The sequence below is a fragment of the Haliaeetus albicilla genome, chromosome 26, assembly GCF_947461875.1.
Source record: "Haliaeetus albicilla chromosome 26, bHalAlb1.1, whole genome shotgun sequence".
Classification (NCBI taxonomy): Eukaryota; Metazoa; Chordata; class Aves; order Accipitriformes; family Accipitridae; genus Haliaeetus; species Haliaeetus albicilla.
The window spans coordinates 5266473-5286872 of NC_091508.1; the positions used below are offsets into that span (position 1 = coordinate 5266473).

General features: G+C 43.0%; 1 protein-coding gene across 10 annotated transcripts in view; it reads left to right on the plus strand.

The window, feature by feature from the left end:
• Positions 1-20400, plus strand: part of ANKS1A (ankyrin repeat and sterile alpha motif domain containing 1A) — a 110707-nt gene that overhangs the window by 9746 nt on the left and 80561 nt on the right. For all 10 annotated transcript variants that reach the window (XR_011322238.1, XM_069770908.1, XM_069770904.1 and 7 more), the window contains 2 exons: positions 18877-18957; positions 19759-19915. Coding sequence is in view for 9 of the 10 variants with exons in the window: in XM_069770908.1 (XP_069627009.1) it covers positions 18877-18957; positions 19759-19915 (238 nt within the window). In the remaining variant the exon portion in view is untranslated. The remainder of the gene's footprint in view (positions 1-18876; positions 18958-19758; positions 19916-20400) is intronic.

Genomic DNA, 20400 nt, shown 5'->3' on the forward strand with positions numbered 1-20400 from the left:
GTCCTACGCTACTCTGGCTGATTAAGGCTGTTTGGCAGAGAACTGAACTTTCTAAAGATGAATGTATGAAACAGTATTTGATATATTAGGAGCAACTGAGCCAAGAAACAGTGTTCATCCAGTGGGTTTTTTTTTAATGTAATGCATTGTTTTAGTGAGATTGTCGGAAAAGCAAGCAGGATATAAAAGACATAAGTGAAAGATGTGATACAGAATAGAGGTAATACATACAAATTACACCTGCATTCATCCCAGACCAAACAGGAAAGCCCCTCCCAGCTGCGCTTGGACAAGGATAAGACAAGTTCCTGGAGGCTGAGCTCCTTCCATCCTAGTGCCTGGAGGGGCTGCTTCGCTGGCTAGCAGCAGATAAGGTGTTAATGCCTTGACTCCCATGTGAGCCCTTCGCCTTTCATGAGGAGCTTACCCTGAGCTGAATTCAGCCTGCGTGCAGCTCTTTGTGGGGACTCGATGAAGGTGATCCTTCTGCCTGCATAGAGAGCGCTTGACATCTGGTGGGTGCTCTGTGCTGAGGGTGGGTGAGCTTTCTGGTGGGTGCTCTGCGGAGCTTTCCCAGCATGTCTGTGGTATTCCAGGCTGTGCCATCCACTCCTCTGCTCTTTTCCGCTCCATGGATACAGCTGCATCTCAGTAATGCTCTGGCTATGGCAATCGTTTCAAGGTGAAGTGTCCTCTTGAAATGAAGAAGGTGCCTTTGAATAAGGGTGAGGGCCATTTCCTTTTATCATTGATGCTGGGTACGAGGTCCTGACTGATGCTGAGATGGCACTGGCACTGTCCCAAAGAGCTCGCTCCGGAGTACGGCTTAGTCGTGGAAATGAGATAAACCCTATTTCACAGAAACTGGTGAAAATAAAACTGTTGAGGATTGATTTGTTTCTATAGCAACAGACTGAAGAAGCTAATATAGCTGCTCTCTGCAGAAGGGAGAAAAACATAAATTGAAATGTTAGTCCACCTGGAACTGTAGCTGTCAGCAAAAGAAAGATCTTCAATAGACTGATGAAGGGGTAAAAAGCTTAATTAAAGACGGAGGGCAGGACGATGTGAGCTGTGTTTGGAAAGAAATTGGTGCGGGAGTGTGTGAATGTGCCCTCTTTTCTATGTAAAACCTGGAGAGCCTGTATTATGTCTTCAGAGCTGTTTGTATCTTATGTCCCAAAGGACTGCTTTCTGAACTTGTCTGCCACCCTGTCATGGGTGGGGAGATGCCCTGCTTAAAGTAAGGTGGTGCTTTAATGCCATTCAGTACCTGGCTGGTCATCATGTCAAATGCACATTTTAAAACCTGAATTTAAAACTGCTTTCTGTCCTGCAGTGAATCACCATGGCTCACTTGAGAATGTTCAAAGTTTATCAGGGAATCTCTTTATGTGAACTGGGAAATGACCTTTGAGAAGTTTGGATGAATCTCTGAGCTAAATTTTCTTGATTACCCTTTAACTCAAACTGAATATGGAGCTGGATGCTCCATAACAATGTGTGCCAGGGCAGAGTTTTCTGTAGATGTTTGTGTCCTGGAAGAAAATCCAGTAGAGCATACAGACTGCTGGATAAGGTGCTTGAGTATAGAACTATTTTTATCTATACAGTGTGTGGATTGTGTAGTGTTTGTGTAGTTTTTACTTTTTCCTAAACCAAGAATTGTAGCAGACTAATACCTACAGTGGTGTTAAGGTGGCTGTTTTGTCCCATGGTTAGTAAAGGTGAACTTCTTAAGTGTTTGGGAGGCCCTAAGATGCCAAGTGCTGAGACCATGTGTATATGTACATTCTTGACTTGATGATGTATCCCACCTTGCATGGCTATTAAGTGTTTCAGATTAAAATCAGTATATACAGCTGAAACTAGCAGGATGTTAACAAAATTGCATAAGTAGCAGCTTTTAAAACAGGAGTGTGTGTGCAAGGTTTTTACCAGGCTCTCTGAGAGAGAGCCTGTGTTATTTAGCTTAAGGAAAGTCAGAGCTTGAGTTCATGTTGTTTAGGTTTGGTAAACCCAGATTATATTAGCACTCTTCCCTTGTTATTTAAACACATGGTTTCTTTTAAAGGGAAATTAAATTTAAAAATAAACCTCCAGCTTTTTCCAGCTACAAGGAAGCATGTGTAGTGCTGCATACTAAGGATGCAAGAACACAACCCTGTCTAAAAGTGAGTGCCATAAATATTATGTAAATACATTATCTCATTAGATTTATATCTGATCCTATTGCCTGCTGGTTTTCAGACTCTTAGAGCAAACAAGGCTGAAGATGTCATAGGTGGTCTTTCAAATCTAATACTGAAGTGGGTTGGAAATTAGGTGAAATGACTTTTGCCTCATCCTAATTAAGACACTACGAGAAATCCTTTCAAGTTTGGTATCACAAAGTAAATTGCCTGGTTTTAAATGTAATCCGATTAAAGAAGCCTAGTGTCTGGTAAGGTTTGAAGCCTGCCCATGCAATGATACAGATGGGCTCCCCAGACCCTTCCTTACTGCTCTTAATTTCAGAAATCAGCACGTTTTTTTTAGGAAGCAGGAACGGGCTTATGATAAAGCCTTGGACTCTGGAGACTTCAAAGCTTTGCATTCTGGTCTTGATTCTGTTGCAAGGATTGTGAAGTCCATCAGATGACTTAAATAAGGGACTATATGTCCTGTGGACTTGTTTGGTTTTTTTGTTTGTTTTTTTTTTTTGCTAGTACTTTTTTCCAGTGTTTTTTCAAGGCATGGTTTCTTGCTGCACAGTGTTAAGTCTGATAAAGTGTTGGCTGTCATGTAAGAGACGTTTAAATGACCTCGATTCATCCTGTGGTCCCCAGTGGATGGCTTCTGGTTGTCTTGGAGTGTCGTTAGTAACTACCTTTGCACGATTTAAAATTACTTGCGTTCCCCTTGTGACGTTGGGCTCTCTTTACAGCCTCATTTCAGCCTGGTGGAGTCTGAAGCCATATGTCTGAACTCCTATGGCTCATCTCCATTGAGTTAGAAACAGCTGAAAACACAGAGAACTTGGAGGACGTGCGTAATTAGCGCTGGATTTGGCATTTCGGAAATATTTTCTTTAACCTCAACAGGAATTATTTCACAGAAAGAGTGAAACAGGATGTGTCCTTGACATTCCTTTTCACTGAAAATAAAGACCTAAAAAGAAGAGAATTGGTTAAAAAAACCAAACTGCAGTCTTTCTGATCGTCTGACATGGAGAGCGTCATTCGAGCACGGTGTTCAGTGTCTGTGCTGAGGTTAGTGTTGGAAACCACTCAGCTGCAGGGGAGCTGCTGTAAGGAGTCCAACTCTGCTTTCCTGTCAAGCCTAGAAATGAGAGCCCAAAGATGCTATAGATTGTACATACAAATTCAAAATGACTCAGAAAACAGGCGAGTTGCTGTTTCCCTTGGTCTTCTCATTCTTGCCACCATTATAGTGCCCGGAGTTTCATCCTTGCAAATGCAGCGTTTTTAACCCGAGCTACTCTCGTTAGGCTTTAATGATTTCCCGTGTCCAGAAGCGCCAGGCAGTGCAGCACAGGCTCTGCTGCATGCTTGTTGGTTGGCATCGTCTGGAACCAGTTTTTCAGATGCAAAGATAAATGGAGTGAATGTTGGCTGTTGAGGTGCGGTTAAGAAATATAAGAAATTTGAATCTTGAAGTAAAATTTTGGATGTTAAACACTGCATTTAAATTGTGTGTGTATAAATATATAGTAAGCTATTTTTTTTTCTTGTGCATTGACCTTAACTGCTTCACAATACTTGAGTTTTTGGTCTCTGATATTATCTGAGTTTGAGGTAATAAAAGATTCTGGGTTTCTCCACACCTCACTCATGCTTGACTTATGCTCTTCTAAATTCCTCAGGAAAGTTGGGTACAATTTAATGGTCTTCAGTGCTGCTCCAAGACAGCTATGCAGAGCTACTGTCTAAGAAAAGGAGCTTGTGCTTTCCATCTCAAAAGCTGTCACTGTCAGTGGTGGGTAAGCTTTTGAAGTCATCCGAAATGCCTTAGGATCCTGGTAGTTATGTGGGTATAAGTTGTTACAGCTGAGATATAATTATTTGCTGGGGTAGAGTTGCAATGACCCTGAAATTGTTTGAAGTAATGGAGAGTTTTATCCCTGCATAAGTTTATGATTTAGTAGTCTGACTTGCCTATATACATTCCTCCTGTACATTAAAAATGTTAGGCTGGGAAAGGCTCTGCCACTAAAAGCACCTCCTGGCTGGGAGAACTGTATTTAACAGAGAAAAAGCCCAGAACTGTTTTTGTATGCTTTCAGATAATTGGGCAGAAATATTTTAAGGGTTTTGGAACATATTATCTTATGTCACATATGTTCCCCAAAGAAAACGTGTTTTTTCCTGGTGAGGAAAAAAGCTGCTTGAGGCCAGCTTGTCATCCTGGGCAAAATCAAATCTGGCAGGTGGATAAAAACAGAGCTGGAAGCTTAAGGTGTACAGTGAAATGTGTGGGAAAGAGCTCTCTTTGCTGCCTGTTCCATTATTTATTCATTTTACCAGTGTTAGGGATGTCTACAGATGTCTCTGCCAGCTCTCTGAGGAGTGGTACCTGCCTTTTTGGCCTTCCCCACAGCTCTTCAGAAGCAGTTAGCAGGGAAAGGACCTTAGCATTTAATACATATCGTTTGGCTGGCTGACTTACACGCTCATATTTTTCAGCTCTAACCTTATCTCTGTTTTACAGATAGTGTAGACAAGTAATGACAACTTTATAGGAGCTATGTCAAGATTCGGAAATAATTTACTGCCTCAACCGTTCACTCTCGTGCCTGCTTTTTAATGGGCTGGATTTCACAGATGCTTGTAGAGTAAAAGGATGTCCTTTTTAATTTCCATCCTACTTTTCTTAAGCTTTCTTAAGAACCGTTGTCTTAAGTTGATGCCGTCTCCGTTTGCTTGACGCATGCCAAGCATAAGCAGGAGCTTATCACAGCGCTCTTTGAACGTGATCACTCAGGTGTGTCCTTAACGTTCCCATTCAAACCACTGTGGGGTCACTTTTCTGTTTGCCTTCTTGCCCTTACTGTCTTTGCTCTCTCCTTTCCCTGTTACTTGTTCTTTGGGCATCCAATTAAAAAGCTCATCAAGAAAGAATTTCATCTGGAGTCAGTGCAGTGGTATGTAGTTGCCTTGTTTGTGTCCCGCATTGTTGCCAGTTAATTCCTTGCCCGGCTGTGTCTTTCTTTAGCCTTCAGGGACTTCTGATTAAGCTGGAGCACTGGGATTTGATACATGCTTAAACTGAGCTGTGCGGGTGAAATGGCTTGACTGCTGATGTGGGTTGTGTTGAAGGGCAAAGTCTGCTCCAAATGCTGAAGTGGAAGCTTTGTCGTGGCTCTTAATTCTTCTTTGTTGTGGCTCTTAATTCTCCAGTCCCGTGTTCCCTTCCTTTAGGGCCTCTTCTCCCTTCCCATTGCATTTGGTCTTCAATATCAGAGCAACTAATTTCCTTTTTACTTACGCTTAATGTTTCTCCCTGCTTGTCTCGATGTACTGGGATCTGTGCCCTGCAAATCTCCTGAAGGCGTGTGGGGTCTCTCCCTGCGTGTGCAGTGCCCTCTCCCTCTCTGTCTGAACAATTAAGCACTTCAATGCCAGCGTAAATTCAGAGCCCTCATGTCACTGATCTTGGCAATGTCACAAGGGAAATGGGATGTTGTGTGAGCTTCTGTCTCATTTTTTTAGTCTCCCTAAGGCAAAAGTGCACTCTAGATGCAGTTATTGGTACAAAACAATTGCATTTGCTTTTTAATTGATGTAGGGAAGGGGTGCTTCAGTCTCTGAATCTTTGTTTCTCTGGCTCTGCTTTACTTGGCCTATTTACCTGTTTCTCATCTATTCCAGGTCAGACACAAGCGCCACTGTTAAGTATTTTGGGCATCAGTTCTAGGCAGCAACCAGTCTGAAAAGGAAGAACCGGTTTGCTGTGGAAGTGAGCAAGCTGGCAAGGTTTCATGATGATAAGGCATGAAGTGGAGATGGCCCTGCCTAGGCTGGAGGGCACAATGGCCAAATGGAGCATCTGAGCTTGGCTGTCAAGGGCCAGAGCGGGGAGAGGGCCGGTCTTTCAAGCAGTCTGTTTTACACTGAGAAATGGGGGAAAACATGGAGGCGTATTTATTTTCTCTGTATAGGGCATATCTAAGACTTAACCAGGAAGAGGGCGTCCATGTTTAAATAAAGTATCACAATTCCTATATGCTTCTAGGTGCAAGGTTCCCTGCTAGAAATCCCAAATTTCCACTGAGATGCGTATTGGATCAGATCACTATGGGTGCTGGAAAAAAAAAATTAGTAACTTTGACTTGTTCTAATCCTATTTATTTCATCTGGCAATGAACACGTAGCTGTTTTGCAGAGTAGACAGCTAGCAGAGGGTGACACATTTTCTGCCATCCTGAAACACTTAATTGGTGCATCAATTCCCCCCATACAGGGGAAATGACAGGCGGTGGGAATGAAGTGCACTCTGCCAGAATTTTTTTTGCACAAGTTCCTTTTGGCAACATTTTTACTCCAAACTCAGACCTTTTGTGTGTCTGTCAAAAGGGAACAGTGCAGATGGACATGTACAGTTCAAGACACGATGCTCTATTTCTGTTGGTTGATTGTCATGTCTCTTGGGATTCTGTAGCTTGTTAAATCATCTCACAAAAGAAAAAGGGGGAGGGAAGATACAGTGCGAGGTTGCCAGCTGTAGCCAGCTCAGCACTGCAGCATGAGCTGCTTGGTATTTTTTGATTAGGAATTTGTGGTTGCCCGGGCAGCTTGCTTCTACTTCTCTGGAAGTACTGGATGGAGGGAAGGCGAAGGGAGAATCTTGCAACTTTCTAAGGAATTGTGCTTCAGCAGAACCTGGGGGCCTGCACCATCTAGATGTGTCCTGCTAATTTTCTCTGCATCTAATTTTTTTCTTTTCTTTAAATACTGCGCTTTCTTCCACTTAGTTGCATCTCTTCCAGTACTGTGGAAACAGCAGAGCTTAGCTTCAAATGAAGAGTGAGGAATGCTTACCTTAGCAGTGCTGCTAGTTCCAGTTTGCAATTCTGTGATGTTGTCAGCTCCGGGCTGTTTTATATGACATTCATAATGCTGCTCAGTTTATTGAATTTCTGCAGGAATGTTTTGCTTCCTTTTGCTCATATTCCTCAAACCCCCATCTGGTCAGATGCAAAAGAGGAGAATGCACTGCAAAGTTAGTATTTAGTAAACCTCATTAAGAGGTTTATAAGCATTTTGCAAATGTTGTCAAATTTCTGTCCTCTCTTAGGGCTCAGTTTCCCCACCTAGAAGAAGCAAGGCAGCTTTTTCAACTTCAGTGCTTCATGTAAAATCGTACATCTGCATGTTGGGTGGTCAGGGTTTGCTCCCTGACAAATGTAGGCACTCCAGTTTGAGAATACTGTTATTAAGGTACTAGTGGAGACTGTATCTCACATTATGTGTGTTAGAAGCTAAATGCAAACATTTTTTTTAAACTACTCCAGTGAGCATTTTCCCTTCTCTTTCCTTCTGAAATCTCCTCATCTCTTCTGAGTCTTGTCTTCAGTTGAGCTAAGTGCCAAAGTCATCAGGCATGGTAAGTGTTTGTGAGCTGAAAATGGGAGGGACCTGTAGGTGATGCCATTTTGATGTTACCTTCCCATTTTCCCTTCTCTTCCCCTGCCAACATGCTGCCTTTGGACTGTGTGTGGAGATGAGGATGCTCCTGACACTGTATACATCAGAAACAAAAGCTCCTGCCCAGTGTCCCCTGGAGAAACTGCTTGGCTTTCCCTGTCTTGATGACTGAAATTTCTTGCACTTCTGTCAGAAAAGCATTGTTTAGATCTGGCCCCTGCAGTCAGTGCCAGCATGTAGAGCCCGTGTTGTATGTGAACTCTGCTCCATTGCATGTAATCAGCTGGAAGTGCTCCCGTAATGGGAGCAGATTGCAGAGCGAGCGTCTGTAATGCTTTTAAGAATAAAGGGCAGCATATGCACTCAAACCAGACCTGTTTTTCTCCTCTCCTGCAGCTATTTATTTTGCCTCCTGCTCAGAGGGATTCTTTGATGTAGCGTAACGTGCACGCGTGACCCATCCTTTCTGTCTCCCATTGCATAATGCAGGAGGTGATAGAGCCCACTGTCACCCCCCACCATACATTAAGTTTAAAGAAATGCATTTCCACTGCCAGGAGCCATCTGTAAGCGTAGGGCTGCCCTCTTCCTAGTGGGTAGTTTTAGCTTGGATGGATGTTTTTCTATTAGTGATGCCAACCCTATCTTGTTCCTTTATAGTGTGAGCCTGCAAGCCCAGAGGTTAAACGTCTGGTTGTAGTTCTCGCACCAGTGCGAAACAACCTCCTCCTGGAAATGAGGAGTGGGAGTTGGTAGGCTGGTTTTGAGAGAAATAGATGAGCTTACCTTTTGCTGCTTACAGTTCCTGAACAGATCCTTCGTGGGGTTGCTGTCACTTTGAAAACTCATGCAGATTTCCTGCTGCCTGCTCTTAGCCAGTCTCTGCATCTGAGGAGCGAGTGGTTCTGCTCTATTCATAAAGAGAAGGAACAATTTGGCCATTAGAGAATCAGTTGCTGCATGGTATTGCTCTGGTTGAAATGCCAGCTTTTTCACAGCATGCTGTTAACCTTATGCTGGCTGAACTGTCTGTCAGTGTTGGGCAATGAGGCTAGAGCTGTTAGCAATCCTTGTTCCTAACTATTGCTTCACACTGAAATGAGCTGGCAAAGTAGAAGCGCTTGAGGAGTGGGAGCTTGGGGTCTCATACTGTGCAGAGGGCCAGGCACAGTCTCTGACTGCTGCTGTGTGTCAGCCAGAAGGTCAGACTGAATCTGAGCATTTTTACCCGAATTCCTTGTCAGTCGCACTGCCTTTGCTGCTGGGTACCTTGAGAGCAAGTATCTGATTATGGACCCTGGTGCTCTGGCAGCTCTCGGGCTGGGTTGTGGTGTTGCGCAATGTTGGCTGGGTTGTTTTCACATGTCCTGCCCTTATTAAAGTCCCCACTTTTCCCCATCCATTCTGGCATCATGTACTTGAGCTGGTGATCCTACAACTTTAAGGAAACTTTATATTGTTAAACTGTCTTAGGCTCTAATTTATCTGGTGGCATATAGGGAGGGGGGTGGGCTCTCTCCCCTTAATCTTTAACTTGTGCCGCACACATCCAAAGTTGGCATTGCCAAATCATTGGCAAGTGCTAAAGAATAAGCCCTGAGGCTTTCAAGACAGAATGGCTTGAAGCTTCTCGTTCTGGTCCTGATGCTCTAGAAGAAAGGGAAGGTGTACTGGGAGGTGAAATGGCCAAAGGTTTGTCTTGTTGCTCAGACTTTACTGGGAGACATCAGTGTCCCCCCAGTAGCTGCTTTTTGAGTTGTGCTTACCGTCAGCTCTGTTTTGCTTGCAGGTATTAACGTAACCCTTCCATGCGTATTTCATTCAGTGCAATAGGATTAAGTCTTTTAATCTGTCTGTCCTGTATATTTGGTCTCACAGTTCAGCATGCTTAGTAATATGCAAAGTACTCCACTACAAGGAGTGTGAGCCTGAAATGGGATGTTAGCCATAGCCATAAATTGGAAGTCCTGTAATTCCCACAGGTGAAAGCATGTGCCTTCATCCTTCTGGTGCATTGAAAAGACTGCCTTTGGATATTTTTTGCAGAGTTTTAGATGTGACTCAGGGCTGGAAATATCCAGGATTTCAGCGTGATGGTGGGCATTGAAGAGTCACTTGTTTGCTGGAGTTGCTTGTTTTACCTGGAGTAAAAAAAGCCCAGGAGAATTTCAGAAAAAATGCTTTTAAGCCTCTCCTCCAAGTGGTTGGATGTTATTAGCAAGTTGGTGTGTAGAATGTGTGTAGTAATTTGGGAGAGGTGCAGATACCAATTAAGTAGCAGCAGAACTGCCTTCTTGCTTGTGTGATGATTGAAGTGGTCTCTGGAGAGCAAAGGAAAGGAACCAAGTGGGATGGTGGCCAAAATCCCATAATGGCCTCCGTGCAGATGGATACTGCCATGTATGTTTGGAGTTGAATGTCCATGCTGGCTCCTCGAGGACTTGGTCAGTGATCACCCTGATGCTGTTGTTCTTGGTGCGTGCACATGGAGGTGGTTTGTTTCCTCTGCTGTGTTTGTCAAAGACATAGTCCCACCATCACCCCTTCCAAACACGTGGATTCTCCTCTCTTGGGGAACTTCAGCTCTGCATCCCACTGTTGGAAGCTGGGCGGTGTGACAGCTTCGCTCTGGAGGAAGTTATGTTTTTCTCATGTGCCAAACCTACTTTTTTTGGCCAAAATTTTGAAAGGAAAGTAATCCAGATGCACGTGGGAGATCAGAAAGTCACTCTAGTAAAAACTCATCCCGAATTTTTCTTTTGTTATTGTACCATTACAGAGCTGTGCTGTGGTTTCTCCTTCCAGCCACACTCTCTTTCCTACTGGAGAACTAGCTGAGATGGGAGACTTGCTCTCCTGCTCTCTTTGGTTTATGTAAATATCCATGAATTTTCATGTTTGATATGGAGATGAAATTTTAGTCACATACTCTCACTTAACTGTCCCTCCTCAAAAGCTGGGTGCCAGGAAAGTTTACGTGGTAGTTTCCATTAAAATTTGCAGATGCGTAGTTAAGATTTGCTGAAGCTGTTGAGTACTTCTTCACTAAGATCCTCATCTAAACTTGATCTAAAAATCTGTTGAAACAAAGTCCACTGGGAAGTGCGAGTTGATACTGCAGCTACTAGAAGAGATGAAAGCGTACCCTGCCATGGAGAGCTGTTCATTGTATGCAGACAGACCTATATGTGAGAATTAAAGGGAGTTTTGTGGATACAGCTGTTGAAAACACATTGCTCCCATAAAACTTGCTCGATACACAACTGCAGCTGCAAAATAAACAAATTCTCCCCTATGAATGTGTCCATAAATCTGGAATTTGCTCTTGGGTGAGGACACTACCTGTTCACGGAGATCTTTTTGTGCTGTAACATAATGCTTTCAGCATGCTTCCACCAAGTTTAGCTTTCAAGATTTGTTAGGTATTTGTGCAAAGAAATGCATGTACTGGGAAACTGTATTCTTTTTCATGGGCTTGAAAGGAATTTTCTGGAAAGAGCTGCCTCCAATTAGAGTGGGGAAAGTCTCCTCCAGCAGGCACTGAATTCTTCTTTGCAATGTATATACTGCATGTCTTCACCTGTTCGCTCTAATTGGAAACACAATTGTCGTTCCTTGATAGATTGACTGCCTGACTCAGCTCTGTCTGGTGTAAGCCTACATTTCTGTAAGGAAAGAAGGTATGTTCCAACAATGTGGAAAAATAGAGACAGTAAGATCTCGTATTGCTGCCTTGTGAATCTCTGAAAATAGCTTTGTTACCTCTACCGTTTAGTCCTGCTTTGCATGGGCTGACACAACATTAATCCCATAGCTGCAAGATCGAGACTTCCGCTGATTGCAAGTGAGTCATCCCCACATTAACAGTGTCTGCTCTGCAGAGACGTTGGCATACTCCTCCTGTCCTGGAAGGAGCCTGGAGTTAACGTGCTTTGTCGGTTTAGGAGTGATGCTTACCAGTCTTCTGTGTCTAGGTTCAGCAGTCTACGTGGCTGCACGTTTAATGCATGTGCCCCTTAACTTTGACTTTAACCTATGCACCATGTCTCAAGTATCCAGATTTCCTGGAATGGTGCGTTCAACTCCCAGTAGGATCAATTTGTCTGCTCTGGCGGTTTTGTTCTTTTCATGTTTGAAAACTGGATGCTTTGCACAGATGTTTATGATCCCAATGTTCTTTCCTTATAGGTGTTGCTTTCCTGCTCCAGTGTGTTAATTGCCAGGAAAATTTCTGCTTTGCAGCCCAGAACTAATGGCATTTCAGTGGTGATTTTTCACATATCATAGGTGCTTTCCGGAAGGGAGAGGTATTAAAAGCAGTGTGTAAAACTATGCTGATGCTGTAGCAGCTGGGCAATGCTGTACTCTTCAGCGTGTTAATTCTTGTGCCTGAGGTCAGTGGTCTCCCATTTCCTCTAATTTTAGATTTTTAAGCACAACGGTGAGGACCCGGTGAGTTCCAGCAAGAGGAAACATGGGCAGTAAGACCTCATAGCCAGTTTAAGATGACGTACTCAGCACTGTACCTTTTGAGTTGTCTGTACGCGGTGTCTGTGGTCGGAGGGCTGACAGCCCTGTAAATCCAGATCTGCTTTTTAATTTACCGGTAATCATTCGAGCTATGTAATCCTTTTCCGATTCATTTTGCCATCAAGATTTATCAATGTAACTTACTGCTTGCAGTGTGAAGGATTTTTCCACACTTCTCCCGACAGCTTTGGGAATACGCTGTGCTCTAACTTCCCTCCTTCTTTCAGTGTGAAAAGCTAGTTGAGAGCTTCAGTTCTCCTGAGGTCTTGCAGGCTGTGTGATCTATGGATAGCATCCTTGCTGACAGTTGTTCTTGCATGTGTTTTTCTCAAGTCTAGAGACACTTGAGAAGCATGTGTAGTATTAGCTCAGATCCTTCAGCTTCTTCCCTTTCATTTAAGCATAAGAAGTTGCATTTTAGCCTTATCAGTCAAGAAGAAAATTTTGTTCTGAATTGTTGGGGAAAAAAAAAATCAAACCCAACAACCAAACTCAAACAACAAATCCAACAAAAACAATTCGTGCCTCTCCCCTTGTGGCCTCTTGGCCCTTAATAGAGCTCTTCTACATCAGGTAGAAGGTAATTACTGTATGTGGTTGTAAAATACTTGGCAACATCACCATGTTTGAAGTGCTGAATGTGAATTACTGTATTTTATTTTTTCCAATAGAAAAATGGAGGCAGTATAATGTCATTGGGAGAATTTTATATACAGCAACTGCTTCCTGTGTAAGATTGGAATGTGAAGTGAGACTTCTGCATACGTTTAAAATGCCTGGACTCTCTGCAAAGCATTATATAATTATCCTCTATATTAAATGGCCACCCACATTTTCTACAGTATGTCTGAATTTGTTTTTGTAACTGATAAGATGCTACAGCTGTAAAATGACAATGCCAGGCTCTTAAATATTGTGCTTTTAGAACTAACTCTGCTGCAGTTAGTGGAAAAATACTAACAAAGCCAGAAAGCACATTTTTTGGTCAGGTGTTCCACAATAAGCTGAAAGCAACGGTCAAAATTAAGCTCCTGTTGAGCTAGGTGCTCTACAAACTCTTCAGGCCTGAGCAGAACAAACCAGGCAGATGCATAGATTGTATGTTCCTCAGTTTGTTGGGTGGGAGACAGTCAAGTTTGAAAGGAATCTGCTGAACAGAGAAAAGGGGGATGTGAAAGGATAATAGTGTGGACAAGAATATAGGAGGAGGGCAGCCAAGGAGTTTTGGGTGGGAGCAATCATCCCAACTGACTGCTTTTTTTATAGTAAAGAAAAAAACTGGACAAAGAAGTCGAGGAGTATAGAATCCGAAGATCACTGCTTGGCTTCCTTTGCAGCCTCTCCAATAGCTGGAATCTAACCGGGTTACTCTCCAGTCTTTCCTGAAGCTTGCCAAGAGGGGCTGAGAAAGTATTGCTTGGGATCTAGCCACGTTCTCCCCTGCCCCAGGAATACTCTGCTGTAATCTTCTCCAGCCTTGCATCAGCAGTTTATTTTTGGAAAGGCTATTGTATTATCTAGTGGTTGAGGCACGAAAGAAAAGGGGTCGCAGCTCTGTTGTGAGCCCTACCATGCTGTACCCCTTCCCGTCGCTGAGATGGGCATAGCACTGCCTTTCTCGCTCTTCAGAAAAATTTAAGCATGCTTTCTAAACCTAAAGTCTTGCACAAAGCATTTGAGTTGTTTGTATTACCAGTCTATAAGCAGGAAATACCAAAAGAGGGTTGCGTTTGCATTGCAAGAATCTAGCAGTTGTATGGATATTAATAGCCGAGATGTGTGTATTGACTTGCTTGTGATGTCCTCCGGGCAATGGACTAGGAGTTAATCTGCCTCCAGCCTTAACTGACCTTGTGACACTTTGTCTCTAAGGCATTGAACTAAGTCTACAAACATCTGGGACCAGTTCTCAGCTACTTTAAACTTCCTTTGTGACCTTGGGCCAAGGCACTCGTGTGCACTGGTTTCTCGAATCTAAAGCAGTGGTAGCACTAGTATTGCGCCTTTTGTCTTTAGTGTTGAGTACGTAAATACACGGGGAGGGGGGTAGCAATGGCCTCTGCTGTCTGCTCTGCACAGGTGAGAGTACTGGGCCCTGAAGTCTCTGGGCGCTTTTGTAATCCACCTAAGTGAGACTATAAATCAACTCTGAAGACTCATCGTTTGACTTGAAAATAGTGCCTTGTTCTTTAGGTGACTTGGCCTTTGCTCTAGCCCGATGCCTCAGATGATTTTGTGATTGAAGTTACTACAGTCAGAAAGAAATAAATGGAAAAGCAAAAGGAAAAAGATTGTCTTGTTTAAAGGAACTATTGGGTTTTATCGTGACCTAAAGCAATGTGCTTTATTCAGCAATTTTTACAAACAGGAAGCTTTATTTAAAAGGCTACAGCACTTGCTAAATCATGGAGCAAGAGAAAACCAAGTGCAAGAATTACTTTAAACAGAGCAGATTTTGCGATTTTCAGAGCTTTTCTTATGTCCTTAACATACAGTTTTAATTGCCTTAGATACATCAGAAACATTGTTTGAATACTACGCTGGTGCAGCAAAAGGGAAGTGAAATCTAGGTAATCATTTGAGAAGTTTGCTTTCATGACGGAGACTGCTAATATGAAAGCACACCCCCTCTTTGATCTGAAGGGGGTTTTGGGGCATTGGGGGAGAAAAGAAAGCAAACAGCAGTGGTAGTCGAATTGGCTCCAGACCTTCTCTGAGCTTTATTGGAGACTTGTATTTACAGCATTCTCCTTCCTGTGCTGGGATCTGTTTTTCTGCTTAATCAGAAACAGCCCAAAATCACACTGTACATAGATAGTACTTGGCTTTGTACTCTGCTTCTCTCAGTACCATATTTCCATTTTACAGATGGGAAAACTGAGGTCTGGGAGTAGAGCTTTTCCCAAGGCTACATAGCATGGCAGGGAATAAAGCCCTCATGACTTCCAGAGTAGCCATCTACACCCCAGCTTGCAAGGCTCAAAGAGTATCGTAATGGTCTGGCATTAGAATTTCCTGCATTTTGTTCTGTCTTGTCTATTTTTGCCAGAGGCAATGTTTATACTGCCCTGTTTTGAATTACTTCCCCTCTGCCTTGTAAAATCAGGTCAACAGGTCTGTAAGTAGGTATTTTCAAGATGAAATGATTCAGGCTTTACCACTGCATGATCTCACAGCACCATAAATAAGTGCTCATCTCTTTCTCATTTCATTTCTCATCTGCAAGCCATTGGAGGTAATATATTCTAGGTGGAGATGTGGACCCTGGCCTTGATGTGAGCATCTGTGCCTTAGCACAGTGGGAGGTTAGTGACTTGAAGGAGAAACCCCTCTGAAAGGGATTGAGCCTGCCCAGCTGCTGCAGACTCCTGATTTCCTGCAGTGATTTTTGTGTTTCCATAAAACCTGCTTACTTGATTCTTAATGTATAATTTTTATTGTTCTCTGGGTTGTGAAATGTGCTCGCGCTGGGCTGAACCAAGACAAGTTAGACACTGTTCCATATTTATTTGTCTGATAAGAGTTCCCAAAGTGGGGCTGACTGAATGGGGCTCCGTGTACCCATGAGCCTAACACCTCAAAGTCTGCTGAGTTGTTCCTGGTAATTTAAACCTCTTTAAACTTCCCTGTCTGGCCTGAAAAGACCTGACAAACACCTCACTTCAAAAGATCTAATTTTAATCCCAGAATACCCACCTTCTCCCCAAAGTGGTCTATGGGGAGGTTCCTAATATCTTAGAGCCTGGGCTTTGTTTCCAGTAGTTCTGCCACCATTCCTATGGATAATGCCTGAGATGTCATTCAAATCAGATGCACCAGGCACTGCAAATAGTGCTCTGAAGGAATTGCAGTGTCTTTCAGAGGTAAGATTCCCATGCTAGTGTTTTTCCAGCTCCTAGTTTCTGCAGACCATAATGGAGTTATTTTCCCGTGTTTAGATCTAACATGAGAAGCTTGGGATCTTATCTTAGTCTGTCACTTTAATGCTGTGTGTTGCATACATAAAAATGGGACGAAAGATTTGGTTTCTGTTAACTCGGGAGAACTGTGTGGCCTTCCTAGCAGAGCTGGAGAGGAAAAGGAGGGAAGAGATTGATATACTTCACTGCAATCCTCGCATCTAAATATAAATAGTTCTCTTCTTGGATCCTTTCAGTCTGAACTCTGGGTGATTTGACCTTTCTTTGATAAAAGCTTTCTTTATTTGCAAGAATAAAAGGGCAAGGGGGAAGAAAGGACACAGCAGATTTTTTTTTTTTAATTTTTTTAAAATATCTTAAAATCCTGGCAGTTGATTTCTGCAATAGCCAGCGCCTGCTGTTGAACCGGCTCCGTCCTGTACTCCAACTTTTCTCCTCCTCTGAGTCCCTTGAGTGAACTTTGCATTTTACTCTAAAGCATTAAGCAGAAAATTTCTAAGAAAGTTTATGGAAGTGTGTTTTCTCACAGAGAGACCATGCTTTGATGGGGAGGGATATCCTGGGCTCCAGTCCTCACTCTTGCTGCTGCCTGCACGTATCCCTTTGAGCAAGTGACTTGGTTTATGCCCATTACACCACTAACCTTGGTTTTCCTTACGTCATAACTTGAGCTGAAAGAAATATTAGTATTAAATGCTGCTGGGTTTTCGTATGTACACCCTGTAGTTTTTTGACCTCAGCATCAAAACACAGCTCTGGTTAATATGTAAAACCACTGAACTCTCTGGCTTTGGTCCGGTTAGCAGCCTGTGCAAGGGGATGCACAGGTGCAGTATTTATAACCGCTCCAGACTACACGCAAGTCTTTCTGGCACTAGTTTTAACCATTAATTGCCACTTTAAATCCAGCAATAAATTATTTGGGCAACCACACTGCATGAGCCCACTGCCAAAAATAAATCAGAGCCTGAGAATTACTCAGGTCCCCTTCATACCTCAGGACTGTTGCAGCTGGATGGGGTAGGGCACCTCCTGGACTCAATCTTGTTGGGTTTTGGTGTCTCGCATATCTTCTGGACGTAGTTTAAGGCATCATCCTGCAAACTACGTTAGTAGCACTTGAAATGCATTGCATGTATGTATTGGTTTGCTGTTTGCTTCTGAAGCGCAGGGTGGTGTGTGGTGGTGTGCGGGAATGCCTCTGGATAAGCCTTCTGATGCTTTGCAAATTGGATTTTGTGGCTCACTTCCCTGTCCTCTTGGATAAAGTTTCCCCTTGAGCTCCACTACAGGAGAGGCAGCTGTGTCTGTCTCAGGACTGCAAAGCCTTTTATAATGCTCTGCCAGATCAGGAGTCGCTTGGAGGGGAGAGACTTTCCATTTCAGAGTGTGCTCCTGAATCCCACCTGAAACCTGCTTGAGAGTAAGCATGCTGCTTAGTTTACTTCTGAGTTTCCGCTTGGTCTGCATGAGATTCCTGTTGGTTTGGTGCCTTTCCTGCTGCTTTTACACACCGTGGTATAGAGTTTTTGCTGGCTAGGAGCCCTCTAGTAATGACTGTTATTTTAGAAAACCTAGTTACTACTTGGGCTGCCTCTGTATCATACGGTGAGTTGTAGTGATTACATGCTGGGGAGGAAATGAAATGATCAGGAAAGGCCTACTTCATAAAGAGCAACAGTTGACTTTATTTTAAACCAATTAAATTGGGGATTAGAGAGTGCTGTTAAGTTCTACCCCTAGTTAAAGAAAACAATGCAGGAAAATGTACTGTATTAGCAAAAGCATGATTGTCTAGGCTTATAATAAATCCTGTATAATTCTTGAAAGTATTAAGTTTAAAGCAAGCCAGCATACAAGGAATGATGGGTTGTAACAGAGAGGGCCGTCTTCAGGAAAGGTGAACCATTTCAATTTGCTTATAAGAATGTACTGATTCAAGTTCACATGCCCTTTCTGGGAGAGGGTGGTAGCACTTCTGACAGGTGGCAACAGAAACCAAACTCCTTTAACAGCAAGCTCAAGAGCAGTGCCAGCTTCTTACACTTGTGTTTCTCTACTCTTTTAAATAGGACACCTTGCCAGGGCTAGAGGGAAGATTAATCCTCTACAGGGTTAATCCTTAAGTCCTTGGTGTTCGACTTTTGAACAAGGGAGGGAAGTTAATATTCTCAGAAGTGCTTGGAGACCACCTACTCTTTCGTAGAGACTGCCAACAGCTGTCAGATGGAAATGATTTTTGGACAGTAAGAAGTCAGCATGGAATCACACTGGTGACCAAGAGCAGGCTCTCTATCCCACAGTCTTTGACTTACACCCCTAGTGACTCTTGCCATGGAGGGAAAAGGGTTTCCCAGAGCCATCAAAATTCTTCAGAAGGGTGTGAATTAGCAATGGGTTGATGGTTTACTGTCTCTTGTGGTTAACTTTAATAGACACATGTTCCTCTGAAGATGTTTTTTGGCAAGCACATGTATGGCTGAAAGATGTCTAGTAGCAGGAGAACGTGGGAGCTCTGATTTAAAACCAGGATGGTCTGATAAAGCACCAAGTAGTGAATCCCTGTACCGGCTGTGTGCTTTGTGACACTAACCCTTCTGCTCGACACAGTGCTGTGTGGTCTGTTCTCTGTATTACTGCTCTTAACCACAGCTATCCAGCCACTGGTTTGCTTCCAGATAACCAGCTTGGTGTGAGAACTCTGCTGAAATTTGTCCTTGCCAGCTGTCCGTCTCTTTGGTGTATGCCTAAGTGTTCCCTGTACGTTTTCTGTCTTGCAGCATCTGGAGAGGGCCAAATGTGAACTGCGTTGACAGTACTGGATACACTCCACTGCACCATGCTGCTTTGAATGGTCATAAGTGAGTCATCTTATAATGCCTTTGATCATAGGGGATGTAGTATGTGCTTTACAAGCTACAGTTTCTGTGTAATTCATTCACCAGTCTAATGCTGTTTCCACTGAAAATGTGGCGATGGTGCAGCACTACACCATCTTCAGGACAAGAAGTGAAGAACATCAGTGCAGTGAAGCTATAGAGGCATTGGCCGCTGCACAGTATGATCATACATCTCTTTAAAAATTTGGCGAAACATTGAGGTTTTCAACCACCCTTTTATTTATAAACAATTTGGATAAGATATAACAACATATTAAAGGTGGCTTCTCCAGTAACAGTCCTCTGCAGTCTGTCTGGTGTCCAATGTGTTGCTGTGCCTGCACCACTTAAAATTTGCTTTTGTGCATATTACATTTTTAAGTAACTGCAGTCTTCAGCATGGTAAATCTTGTATTGTTCATTGCTACTTAAGACATTGAGAAATTGAATAGTGTTAAAGTCTTTATTCATGTTCATTGTGCTGGTGCAATTCACTTTTCACCAGAGTGGCTTGTGGATGACTTCAGTCCCTATTCAGCTCCATTAGTGTGAAGGTAACATAGATCTTTCCTGAGCTCATCTCAGCAGTTTGGGTTTTTTGTTTTTTTGGTTTTTTTTTTTTTCCTTGGGCAACATTTACTAGGAATGCTTTAAAATCACATTTCAAGAGGATCTCTGAAATACTCCTGTTCAGATTAACTTTTTGTAAAATACTTACTGCAGAATGTAAGCTGTGAAACAAGGACTGAATATCTTATGGACTGAGGTTTCCTTTTCTTGCAGGGATGTTGTGGAAGTTCTGCTGAGGAACGATGCACTAACCAATGTAGCAGACTGTAAAGGCTGTTACCCTCTTCACCTGGCAGCTTGGAAAGGGGATGCAGACATCGTGAAGCTCCTCATCCACCAGGGACCTTCGCATACTAAAGTGAATGAGCAGGTCTGCATATTTTTCTCTAAAATATCGTTGAATTGCTTCCCTTGGATGGAGGGAGATTAATTCAGCTGACTCCTGACCCTTCCCAAACTAGTAGTAATTGTTATAAAGTCCTATTTGCTAATGGGATAAGAAGGGCACTGCCTAAAGCAAATACCTCCAGTATTCTGAGTTAGTGGTTGAATGAGTAAGATATATATGTTTATACAGAGATAATGAGAATCACTCCACATCTAGGAAGTGGTCTCCTGCTTTCACACTGGGCTTCTAAAACTAACCCATAGTTTTTCCTTTCAGTTGCTGGATAGTTGAAGGTTTCTAGTTCTGTCACAGGATATATTGGCTCCCTTCTTTGGGAACTAATCAAAGCAGCTTTGTTTAGTCTTTGTTTGGCCATGCTCTCTTAGCTACTCTCCTGGCTTGTCTCTAGCACTTGCTCCAGTTAACTAATTTGTAAGTTGTAAGATAACTTTAACCCTACTTGCCCC